The following is a 13,233-nucleotide window of genomic DNA, read 5'->3' as shown; positions in this document are numbered from 1 at the left end:
ATCCCCTCCCCTCCCTTCCCTCCCCTCCCCCTTCCTTCCCCCTCCCTTCTCCCTCCCTTCCCTCTCCCTTTCCTCTCCCCTCCCTTTCCTCTCCCCTCCCCTCCCCTCCCCTCCCCTCCCTTGCCCCATCCCCTTTCCTGCCCTCCCCTTCCCCCCTTCCCCATGCTTTGGCTGACTGACACTCTGTTGCATTTGCACTGTAGAGGTTTGGTGTTCTCACTTTTGAGCACAGGTTTTGGGGACAACATGTGACACTAAGCCTACAGACCACAGAAAGTATATATGCGTGGGCAGGTTTCCCCCTGCGGCATCATAATATGGACCAGGGAAAAGCCATTTAATGCTCTATGGGGGCATTGCCTCAACATCTCTGAGGACATGACCTGAATAATTGCACAGTTGCCGCAACGGATCCATATCAATTTCCTGTAAAGTCACTCCCCTTAAGTTGCTGGAAGTGTTGCTACATGTACAATGTACCTTGATCTAAGAACCCCCCCCCCCAAAAAAAAAAAAAAATAAAAAAAATAAAAAAATGAATATATGATTTTCCCAAGATAATAATGCCACAGGGGAATAATGAAAAGTTGAATGACCACCATGTTTAAACAATATTCATGGCATTTATAGAAAGGCAAAACAACAGAAAAAATTGCTTACATGACATTATGAGTATTTAGCCATGTTTAATGAAATTGTTTGGCTTTACTAAAGCTTTATGAAGACACAAATGTACAAGAACCCACCTGTATTATTCTTTGTCAGTTTTTGCAACCAGCGATGCTTTTTTGAACATAGTACACTGTGAATCCATTGAAAACAATGCTAAACTCATTTTCTGTGAAGCAATCCTAATTGCTCATGTCTTTGTATGAACTATTGAACTACTTGAACTATTTGAGAACAAACAATACATGTACTTTGTGTTTTTTGACACTCTTCCCCCTCCCCTTCCTGACCTCAGGGAGAGTCAAGGAGAAGGTACAGGAGAGGCCGAAGGGGCAGCACAGCCGCCCTCGGAGCCACAAGAGGAAGAAGAAATAGACATTGACCTCACCGACCCAGAGGTGGAAAAGGCAGCGGTCAAAATTCAGTCCACATTCAAGGGCTTCAAGACGAGAAAAGACATGTCAGTGAAGAGTGCCAGTACCACACAAGTGAGTGATTTGTGATGAAGTGACAATACCAATGGGATTACTTCACCCTGTCTTGAGTGACATGCATGCATTTTTGTGAATGAGTCTGGATGTAAACCCATTGAATGTCTTTGAAAATGTGGCAAACAAGGGCCAAATTTTGTTTTAAAAAAATTGTGTTGTTATGCAGGGCTCAGCGCTAATGTTTTTCTCTAGTGGCCCATTCAGGCCATTAAATTCTCTGAATTTGAAATGTTGGTGCCCTGAAAAGAAATGTAGTTGCTCAAAGCAAAAGGAAATAGAGGGCTTGATATTTTTCAGGTAAAGGGTCATTTATCAGCTCTCCTAGAAAAGTTATCCAAATTTGACAATGAAACAGGAAAACTGTACTGCCCTACTTTGGCAAAAGGAAGCAAGTGACAAAAGTGACATTTCTTGTAAAAGAGCAAAATGTGTCTGTCATTTACACTGACGTCAATGGACTATCATGATGTCTTATCTAACATATCTCTTAGTAGGATGAGTGTCTCTGCATGAAATTTGGCCTGGAAGAAGAGCTCCTTATGTGAATTATGAAAACATCAATAACTCAAATTCGGATGGTATGTCACTTGCTTCCTTTTGCCAAAGTAGGGCAGTGTAGCTATTGGCAAAACAATTAAAGCAGTGCATTTGACATGTTGCATCATAAGCAAAGCTCTCTTTTCTCCTCACTTTCTGAAAATGCCTCCTTGTTACTGGTAATCCATACAACTCGCTACATATGGTAATGTGCCACAGGGATGGATCAATACTTTGCGTGCAAAATCCTCCACAGAGTGTGTTCTTTGGGGGTGCTTTGAGTTAGATGGCAATTCATGTCATTGTCATTCTAATTACTGCGTGTCCTGTCCAGGCGTCAGAACCTGCAGAACCGAGCCAAGCTGGAGAAGGTGGCGCAGAGGCTGCACCACAAGAAACAACGACAAAGCCAGAAGACACAGCACCGGAGGCACCGGCAGCGGCGCCAGCAGAGGCGTCGGAGTCTCAGGCCAAGGATGGCGAGGAGGAGGAGGTCGACATTGATCTCGAAGATCCCGAGGTGGAGAAGGCTGCCATAAAGATCCAGGCTGGCTTCAAGGGCATGATGGCACGAAAGAGCGCCAAGGACAAGAAAGAAGACGGCGAGGAGACGCCGGCAGCTCCTGCTGAGTCTGGGGAGGCGGCAGCACCAGAGGCCGAGGCAGCGCCGGAGGCGGAAGCAAAACCAGCTGAGGCTGAGACAACGGAGGCAGCCGAGGTATGTGTATTTAGGCCCAACTGCTTGTTCTTAGATAAATGTCCTAGGCAGAGATGCCACCTGTTACTTTTTTCTTTTTTTTTGCAAAACTTTTCTACAAATCCAGTCAAGGCTGAGACAAAGGGAAACAGCCAAGGTATGCGTAAGCCCAACTGCTTGTTGCTTAGCTACATGTCGTATGCAGAGATGATACTGACTGCTACTTTTAGTAGTATCGTAGACTGGTTTTTGCGGAACATACTACAGATTTCATGAAAAATACTCTTTTCGTAAATGTCTGGACTGTACATGTCTATTGCAAAAAAGGTGAAAATACTGTTCTGCCACAAAAAAAAAAAAAAAAAAAAAAAAAATGCAGTTTCAGCCCACAGAGTGGCACAATGCTGTGAACAAGTTTGGCATCCCTTCTTATGTACTTTGTGAGAAAGAAAGTGGTTTTCCAATTAACCAAAGAGTAAGTACAAGGATCAGATACCCACATATATTTCCACAAATATTATTTCGACAGGGGTTAGATTCATGCCCATTATTTATTTATTCTTTTTGTGTAATCATGGTACCCACTAAAACACTGAATAATTGGTGCTTGTCTACGTCAATGTAGGACAACTTGTCAATCAGTTGCAAGGGGTTAGATTTGCAGTGGAGAAATCCACGGTGACAGAATGAACAATATGTAGTATCCCTCGCAAAGTAACAAGTTTGGCCAGAAAATGTGGATATCTGAATGAGGGGTAAATGAGCTCATCTCAATGGTCTTACCTTTTGTTCTGTTTCAGGCCCCCAAGGCAGAGGAGGCTCAAGCAGAGGAGGCAGCTCCTGCCGCTGAAGAGACCAAGAAAGCTGAGGATGAGGAGGTCGTCGACATCGACTTAGATGACCCTGAGGTCAAGGATGCTGCTGTCAAGATTCAAGCTGGTTTCAAGGTGAGCATTACGATTCAAACTTTCATGCAACCATTGCTCAACGCGTTTCCCTGTGGAAAGCTACATGTAGAGTTTCTGTGCCAAGTCTGTGTTGCTTTCAGAATTTTCTACATCATGGCTTAGAGGTCATAACCTACCATAATTTGCAGATACTATTCATAAAGGGTCATATTGCAATATAAGCAGCGTACAAGCAGCATATGCACACTTTCAGACGTCTCTACCAACCCATACAAAAGTGAGACAGCTAATGAGGAAAAAAAAAAAAACCCACCATACCCTCAGTGCATAATATCTAAAGGTATTTCATTTCATTTCATTTATTAAGTTACCACACAAATCATACAGTGATGTGTTGACAACATCCATGACAATGTGAAGTAACACATAAATTATAAGTTATAAGTTCAGTATATATACAAATAGCTTTTACATGGCACAACATCAGTTGAAATTTGATTGTATTAATGACCAAAACGCTTCCTGCTTAAATCTTTCGTGGGGAAAAGCAGTGGAGTAATCCTGCTGCAGAAGAATACCTGTAATGCAAATGTAATCAACTTGTAATTAAAATACACTGTATCAGAAGGACAGGTGCAGTGCCTAACTAAGTTATCCAGGGATTTCCTCGTAAACTTACTGTGGTTTGCATCAAACTTGTTCTCCTCAGGGAATGATGGCTAGAAAACAAATGAAGGAGAGCAAATCAGAGGCAGGGTCTGTTGGCGGAGACCAGGCAGCACCCGCTGGTGACGCCACCCCAGCTCCTGGCGAAGCACCCACCGGAGAGGCAGAAGCCCCAGCTGCAACGGCAGAAGAGCCAAAGGCAGAGGAAGAGACGCCGCAGGCTGAGGGAGAGGCGCCGAAAGAGGCAGAGGCGGAACCAGCGGCGCCCGCTGCAGAGGCAGAGGCAGAGCCAGCCGCCCAGCAGGCTGAGGCTGATGCCCCACCAGCGGAGGGCTCGGACCAGGCACCAGCAGAGGAAGCCCCCAAGGCTGACGGGGATGCACCGACTGGTGAGGGAGAGGCACCAGCGGAAGAAGCACCAAAGGAAGATGCACCACAGGAGGAGGCACCAAAGGAAGAAGAGCCTAAGGCAGCGGAGCAGGCAGCAGAACAAACAGCAGAAGACACACAAGGACAGGTAAGCTAGACATTCTCAGTGTTCAAGTTTTTCCTCCTTGTCCAAGCAGTGGAATGCATGCTATCTGTACACCCCATTCTAAGATTTATGAAACCATATCACTTTACTATGAAACATTGTCAAAAGTTCTCATTTGTTGCCATACCAAAAAACAACATCATATGACCTAAAGTTACTGATCATGTGACCTTACTATAAAATTCTCTGAATAAAGCCACATTTACAATGATTACCTGATCACACACTACAATTGCAAGTACATCACACTGATGTACTGGTCATATGACAAAACAACAGAGGCATAGGTTCATTTTCCACATCCAGTGTGAAAGGCTATGAATTCCACATTAAGAATTGTACATCAATAATACACAGTTTTTGGACACAAACTTTGTTGAGATTATTGTACAAGTGCAATAACCTCACAAAGTCATACTTTTTGACATCTCTCGTGTGTGATACTGCACTTTGATTGAAAATTTTCATAACCAACAGAAACAGTTCAGCATAATGATTATGCTCCATGTTCAGAATATGTTTGGACCATGTTTCAGAATATTACACATTTTGATTTTGAGACGCTAGAAGCATTAATTCTATTTATATCTCGGATGCTAGGAGCATTCATTCTATTTATATTTCATCCAATGAAATATTCACACCTCTCCCTACAGGAAGCTGCGCAGTAAAGATAAATATATTGTACACTGAAAGGTAGGACATGATTCTCATTAATGAATGTCTTCACGATTTGCTGTGTGCTTCACGGAGTGAACTCGCATCACTACATCCCCTCTGACTTAACGCTCTATTCTCTCACAGCATAATAGTCAGTCAAGCACATATATTAAGATTGTGATATTGGATGCACTAACTTTCAGCTACCCTCCTCACTAAACCCATTAATTCTGGAAAATCTTACTTACCATGTGCTACGTAATCCCAAGCATCTCTGACTGTAAGGTTTAGAGTAGCAGTATCAGAGGCGGATCCAGGTAGGGATGCACCGGGCGTACGCCCCCTCTTTAATTTTTGTTAAATCAAGAAATAGAAAGAAAAAAAAAGGGGGGGGGGTGCGTGCACCCCCATTTAATTTTGTAAAGGTGCCCCCTCTTAACGGAATTCCTGGATCCACCCCTGAGTATTAAGCTGCCAAAGTATTTATGCACATTAAGAAAATTGGACAATGAAAAATTCTTGTGATGCAGACAATGAAAATTCCTTAGACTACCAACCCAGTTACTATCTCTGCTCATCATCATGCATATACTGTATACCCCAAATATTTTGCAAGGTTTTTGTTTTCGCAAATTTCGCGAGTCAGGTGCTATTCGCGAAATTAAAGACATGCGAAAATAATAACTGTAATCCTGATATGAATGTGACGCACAGGTATACATGTCTCTGTTCAGTACAGTACTCCACAATCGCGAATTTAACTGCTTGTGAAATCATTGGGAAGTCCTGATTCGCAAAAATGTTGACTTGCTAAATATATGGTATATACAGTATATGCATAGTTGCTGAAATCATCACCCATTGTCATAAAAAGCATTTTCATAACAAACAGGAAATTCTGTCACCTTTATTTTTTTAAGGAACTTTTTGTAAGTTGTACAATTGGCTATACATCTGGATATTTTAATTCTGAATTCTGACAGACACACAGAATCTACTTTTCTTCCAAGGAACAAGTAATCAAAGCAGAATTAAATAAAAATATATAGAGCCAAAGTCATTCACAAACTGTAACTTTTGTCTTGCCGTTGACTTTTCCAAATGAAGTCCAAGTTAGAAATAAAAGCGTTATACATAATAAAGTAATTCGGCATTATATACATTGCTTTAGACTTTGCATTCTTCCGTTATCTTTTTCACGGTGATTCAGAATAGGTCAACCAGTACAGTGCATGTTCAGTAAAAAAAAAGATAAAAAAAGATAAATTTATATACCAGATACCTGGTTGTATAGCTTTATACACTGAGCTGATTACTTCACAGTTTTGGCTAAGTATAAGATCTATGAGGCAGAACATGCATGTAATTTTTTTCTCCATCACTCTGTCGCCAGGGTAACAGTTGGGATTGATTTTTTTTTTTTTTTGTGGCAGTGCCCTCTCTTGGCCAAACTAAGCACAGAAGGCATAGATAGTCACAGACGGTCCTGAGCTCAGAATGATCTTTTAATGCAGTCAAACATCGCATACTTGTACATCCCTTGTGGACATTGTGCAACCAAACTGCACCTGCAACACTGCACATCACATTATCAATCATTGGATTCATGTCACATTCATATTACATTTTGAAATTTAGAAATGCTGATACTGTGTGAAACAGACCATCACAGTCAACCCAGCTGTGTTGTGTTGGGGCAGAAAAAAAGCTTATTCTGCTTGTGCCCTCATACGTTGCAGCAATAAAATTTCAGTCTGCAGTAAGTATTTAGCAGCAGTTAATCTGCATGGTAAAGCCGTATTGATTAATGAATGTCGTACCATAAACAATCTAAACATGAATGCATTCAACTCACAGCAGTATTTTCACAAAATATATTCGTATACCCTATTTTGCATTTCACCAATTATACCTTCATACCTATTCTTTCAGTTTATTACTATGCAAGATTACACAATTGATTCTCTGGTGTACAAGGTTTGCCCTCAATGTATTTTGCCGTCCATGTTCTATGTGCTCTTGTAGTGTAACTATACCTCATGTCTGTCCATTTTAGTGATGATTGTCTAAGTCCACCTCTGCACATTTATGTTATCCTATTTACATGTGGTTGCCTCATTCTTTTGTCATGATTAATGTCCTCAAGTATCTTCTTTTATCCCTTCACCTAAATATGTCTTATGTGTTATATGTGACCCCAATCCTTTGTTGTTGCCATTCTCCGTTGTCTGCCAATCTGTGCTATCTGTCTGCTGCTTGTCTGCACATCTTCTCAATATATCCTTCTATTCTGTTCCTTCCTATTGTTGCACACTTTTTCTGTCAGCCTTCTTTGTCTCCCAGCACTGTCTCTGCCCAAGAGGGCGCACCCTCGTCATCTGCGTCCCAAGCCCCCTCACGCTCGGCGCAGGATGTCAGTGCCCAATCGGATCCCAGATTACAGAGCGATGATTTGCACGAGGTGACAAGCGGTGCAAATGAAGAAACTCAGATTGAGGCAGCAAGAGTCAGCTCTGCATCGGCAGCACTTAAAAACAGCGTGGAAGCCCCACAGACTGGTCAAGAAGATGTTGAGCAAGCTGCAACCGATGATGCTATTTCAGTGAGTAAGGCAGATCTGGTCACACCCTCTGTCAGCAAGGTTTCGGAAAAAGGTGGACAAGGTGAGGCAGCAGCAGAAGAGAATGTTACTACAGATGGTCAAGGGGTGACAGAGACCACTGATGTCCAGGAGAGTAGGAGTGCATCGGATCAAAGGGATATTGCAGAGCCTATAGAGGTTCCTGCAGAGGAGGGTGTCAGGGAAACAGATCAACCTGTATCTGTAGAGCAGGAACCTGCAGATGTGGAAGGTGTCCAAGATGATTCAAGGTCTGCAGATCAAGGAATCGCAAACGATGATGAAAGCAGTAGAGATCAAGCGACAGAACAAGATGAGGGACACGTCGGGGATAATAAGAGTGGTACAGATCAAACTGACTCTGCAGATCAGGGAATGCCAGGTGTTGAAGGTGACAACGATAGTGCGAGTGGTACAGAACAAGGAATCCCGGACGTGGGGGATGCTAAGGAAGAGGAAAGTGCTGCAGATCAGCCCACCTCTTCAAATCATGGAATCTCAGAGGAGGCAGTTGTCAAAGATGACAATGATAGTGAAGAAATGCGCCAAGCGGCCACTCAGCCTTCTGAGGATAACCAGAGTGGGCATGGCCCCAGCGATGACTGCCTTTCGGCAGCAGATGAAGAAGTCAATCAGACTGCAGCCAAGGAGGAGAGAGATGCTGAAAAGAAGCCAAGTGCTAGTTCTGCTGGTGGTAGTGTCGTGGCATCCAAGCACAGCCTAGAGTCAGCTTCTGCCAAGAACGATGACGAAACGACATTGCTCAGGAAGGGTGAAAGTAGATTGAGCCAAGATGGCCCCGCACAGGGTGTAGATGCAGGGATGGAGGGGCAGAGAGGTGAGTCTGGTGGGGAGCCAGACCAGACAGGAAGCAGCTCGGAGTTGCCGAAGGAAGATGCTGCAACTGGAAATGTGAATGAAGAAGAGGTCACACCCGAGGAAGCAGTCTCCAATACAGAGAATGCATCCAGGAGAGAAGATGGCCAAGCAGTCAGCGACCCCAAAGTGGAAGAGGCTGAAGTCGTGGCTGAAGTCCAGGACCCCACGGGATCAAACATGGATCAGGAGGTGCCAACATCTGCACCAGGGGCAGAGACTGAGGAAGCTGCAGCTGATTTGGAGGATGCTCAGAGAGCATCACAGGAAGGATCTGACAGTCTGGGACAGGTCCAAGGAGATTGTGGGAGCCTGGACGAAAAGCAGGTGGGACGTCAAGAGAGTGCCACACAGGAGTTAGGACATCAAAGGGCTGCAGACTTAGTAACAAACAGTGTTCTAGATAAGGAAGAGAAATCGGAGGAGAATAATCATGAAGACACAAATGAAGAGTCAGGAAAAGATGTTAAAGAAGTGGAAGACGTCGATCAACAGAGTGAGGGCGTGACTGCAGTTTTGGAGGCTGCAGGGAAAAGCCAAGAGATCATTTCTGGAACTGATTCAACAGCTGAAACAGAAACATCTGCTGTAGTGGAGAGTCTAGCAGACAGCACAGAACATGCTGAAGGGAAGGAAGAGGCAGATGCAGAATCAGCATAGCCCAAGCACGTAGACATGTTTTTTTATAAGTCTCTTGTAGAAGGTAGGGCTTCCACTTTAGATTGCTGGGTTTGAGTTTTAATTTTGTTTTTTGCTTTTGTTTTGGTTCTGCTTTGGTTGTGAAGTTGATTTGCCTGTGTATTCAGTTCCACAACCAAAGCTAACATTGGCAAATCATCTTGTTTTATCTCTTTTAGTATTGTCAGCTTAATTAACAGTGCATTTCTTCCTGAACCTCGTTTGCATTCTTTTTATTTTTTTTAATCAAGTGACACATTATGCTCATAAGTAAGAAATTTTATGATTCTACAAAATGAAAAACAACAGAAATTTCCATATATTTTGGGGTGATAGAGACATACCCAACTAGACTGAGGTTCATTACAAATGACTAGTGAATAAAGTAATAAAGTTTAATATTCATGCGCATGACGAGACCTCTTTCATTGTGTTAATCTTTATGTTCTGTGTTATTCTGCTCTGTTGATTGATTCCTTTTAAAATGGTGTTTGAGCCTGAATTGGTTTGTGTGCTATGCTTCAGTCTAACCGCTCTGTTGTATTTTAACATTTTCCAAGTATTACTCTTATCTGCTTCTAGATAGAATACTTGCAGACCGTGCTCGGTGAAGAGTCCAGTTTTCACACTAATCAAACATAACCACTTGACTGTCAATCACTCAGTTAAGATGCAGCATTTTAATCTTACATGTGATTTCAAATATGATATTTTATGCACAATATTGACTCTTCAGTAGGGCAAGCATGCCTTCCATTTTTGCAGTCATGTGACTTGGGACATCTTTTATGTCTTCAAGCATTTCAATATTTCATGCATGTCTTGATTGACAGCTCATCGCTACTAGGCAGCAAAATCTTGTATCTCAAATATGTTCAGGAGAGTGAAACCCCCCCCCCCCCACAAAACCCACAAAACAAAACCTGGCATCCAAAGCACTGTAAGAAATGAAATTGTCTTTCCTTTGACATGCCATGGTGGATTCATTTTGGGGTTAAGACAACTAGGATTTGGACTGGACATCACTTAACTGATTTTTTGATGATTAATCCAAATAGTGATTTTCACCAAAATTTTAGATGCAAGGTTTTGCCATCCTAGCAAAGAAATGTCATTCCATTGTATCCTTCACCCAGTAAATTGAATGTTTGTTTGTTTCACACTGGTTTTCAGCACCATTTAAAGGGAATGTACAGTTCTGGTTGAGGTGAGGATTAAGCTTTTAACATTTTGCGAGATATTCAGAAACCACTCTATGAGATGTCAAAGAGCATGCAGTTCTAAGGGGAATCAAAAATTTGTTTGATGAAAATCGGTTTTGAAATGGCTGAGATATCCAAAAACAAGATGAAACAAAGAGATCCTAATAAAAGGTGTGGCCTGTTGCCTTTTATTATTAACATTTTTTGTTGTTGATATCTCAGCCATTTGAAAAGCAATTTTCATCAAAATAAACGTTGAATCCTTCTTAAAATTACATGCTCTTTCATATTTCGTATGAGGTTTCTCATTATCTCACTTAGGAATGTTATAAATCTGAATCCTCACCTCAACCAGTACTGTACAGTCCGTTTAACAACTAATCCATACACTATTTTTGCTACTTATTGCCAGATATTTTCAGTAATAACACACAAATAAGTGAACATAGATCTGTAATCTGTTACTAGAATAAGATGTGATGCTGTGGTTTTAAGTGAGTTTTCAATAAAATAAAAGTAGTATTGTCAGTGTATACCTATTCATGTTTACTGTATATTGATTCCCCAACTGCTAAAAGGGAAATACATATCGTCGCTAGGGCGACAAGACCTCGTATCTACAAAATGTCAAATGTTAGGAGAGCAAAAAAACATGGCGGCCAAAGCACTATAGCGAATGGGATAGCCTTTCCTTTGACATGCCGTGGTGGTTTCATTTTTGGAGTAAGACAGTTGGGATTTGGACAGGACATCACTTAACCCATTATTTGACTATTAATCAAAAAAAGTCATTTTCACCAAAATTGCAGATACAAGGTCTTGTCACCCCAGCGACGATATGTCACAAGCTGCAAATGCTAGCCTGTTGTTACAGGAATGATTTCCTGCCCCTTAAAAAGTCATTTTGAGGTCAGTCCCAACACAGCATCGAGTCTAACTCGATTAGCGGAGAACAGGCATGAATATTTCATTACAGTGGTTATTCATGTGCTTCTTTGTTGTGTATTTGCAACCACTTAAATGTTTTGTCAGTTAAAATGCATTGATGGATGGTGAGAAAGAGAGAGAGAGAGAGGGGGGGGGGGGGGACAGGAAGAGAAGAGTAGCAAAACAGCAGAATTTAATCTATTGTTTGGAGTTTATATTCTTAGTTGAAGTAAGCATGAATATGGGAAATGCTATTAAAATGTACTCTGCTTTGCTGATAGAAGCTAAGCTGCAGGAATGGCAAGAGATACAGCGTAGACATCATGCAACTTGAATAAGGTTTGAAGATGTGCTTCCTACTGCATGCACCTCACATCACATGAGTGTATGAGCAAGCAGAAAATATGATTCATGCTGTACAAATTCACTGGTGGATAGTAATCTGATTGATAACATTTCATATACATCTAATGCTCCTTTTATTTATTTATCCTTGCATGTAATGTCTTTTTTGGGCTTGCTTCCAAGAGTTATTATATTTTTATCGTTGCTCATGGATTTCCATGATATTGTGCCTATGCTGTATGATTGTTGAAAGCTCACTTCTTACAATGTTTTCCCCTTCAAAGGTTTTGTGTGCAAGCGGTCTGTTCTTAATTGCTTGCATCACTAGTTTCTTGTGTACTATATTTTGCATTTTTGTATTTTGTCTGTTGAGAATGAGAAGGGCGTTAAGTTGTCTTGAACACTATGGGTTTAGTGACAACTTAACGCCCTTATCATTCTCAATCGACAATTTACTCTGTGACAATTGTGACAATAGCAATGTGTCCCTTTAATGCCACATTTTCTGAACTGCTGATTTACGAAATGCATCTGAATTCATCATGTACCATAGCTCTTCTCTGCAGTGACAGTGCTCACGAATGTTAGATGATGTTGATAAATTGATCACATTACTGATCAAGTAACCTATTGCAAGAGAGGGGACGTTAACCCTTGAAGTATGCAGATGATGTCTGTATAACAATTACAAACAATACAAATCAGGAGACCCTGTCAAGCCATCATAGCTGAACCAGGAATTGATGGCCATATATCCCCTTTTGCAAATGTCCTAAATTTTTGCATGGTTAAAAAAAAATGATGCGTCCCAACATTGCGTAAGAAACCTTACAGTAATACATCTTATGAGTTTTTTCAAAAATGAATGAAAAACTAACCCCATGCCATTTGAGAATATTCTCCTCCATTTTTTAAATTTATTATTATTATTTTTTTTTACCGTTAGTAGTGGTGGGAATTTTTTCGTGTCCAAATAGATTGACTGGAAATGTAGTATTTCCCTCTCCATCATGAATAAGTCTCCAGTTTAATTCTGAGAAAAGTTCAGAATTACCTACCTCTACAATATACCATGCTTGTGAAAGAGATCTAATATTCAGGGTTGCAGAGAGAGGGACGTGCAAACTTTAACTACCTGAAAACTTAACTCCTTTAATTCTAATTACATAGTGCCCTTTAACTACCTAAAAACTTTATTCAGTTTAGTTCTAATTACATACATTGTAGTGCCCTTTTGCCTCAAGACTTGACTGGAATTGACAAGACTATTGACAGAGGGCTTGTACCTTTAAGTGAACTCCTTGTCCGGCGTTGACTTGGCCATTTATTGTCAACAGCGCTTCGCTCTTGACATCTGAAAGTTCATGGTGCAGCTATCACTTGAATTATTGAGAATGTGTTAGCGAGGGTGGCAGGTGGTAA

At 41.4% G+C, this 13,233-nt stretch overlaps 1 protein-coding gene across 3 annotated transcripts in view; it reads left to right on the top strand.

Moving 5' to 3' along the window:
* Nucleotides 1–13,233, top strand: part of LOC140229433 (uncharacterized) — a 60,346-nt gene that overhangs the window by 9,313 nt on the left and 37,800 nt on the right. For 2 of the 3 annotated variants that reach the window (XM_072309684.1, XM_072309682.1), the window contains exons 4-8: nt 965–1,157; nt 2,032–2,415; nt 3,195–3,341; nt 4,012–4,485; nt 7,490–9,751. In XM_072309684.1, the coding sequence (XP_072165785.1) occupies nt 965–1,157; nt 2,032–2,415; nt 3,195–3,341; nt 4,012–4,485; nt 7,490–9,319 (3,028 nt within the window). In that variant the 3' untranslated portion in view covers nt 9,320–9,751. Of the gene's footprint in view, nt 1–964; nt 1,158–2,031; nt 2,416–3,194; nt 3,342–4,011; nt 4,486–7,489; nt 9,752–13,233 lie in introns of those variants that run through there. The other variant, XM_072309683.1, reaches the window with a different exon arrangement.

The sequence above is a fragment of the Diadema setosum genome, chromosome 6 (assembly GCF_964275005.1).
Source record: "Diadema setosum chromosome 6, eeDiaSeto1, whole genome shotgun sequence".
Taxonomy (NCBI): Eukaryota; Metazoa; Echinodermata; class Echinoidea; order Diadematoida; family Diadematidae; genus Diadema; species Diadema setosum.
This window is presented reverse-complemented; position numbering and strand designations above follow the sequence as displayed.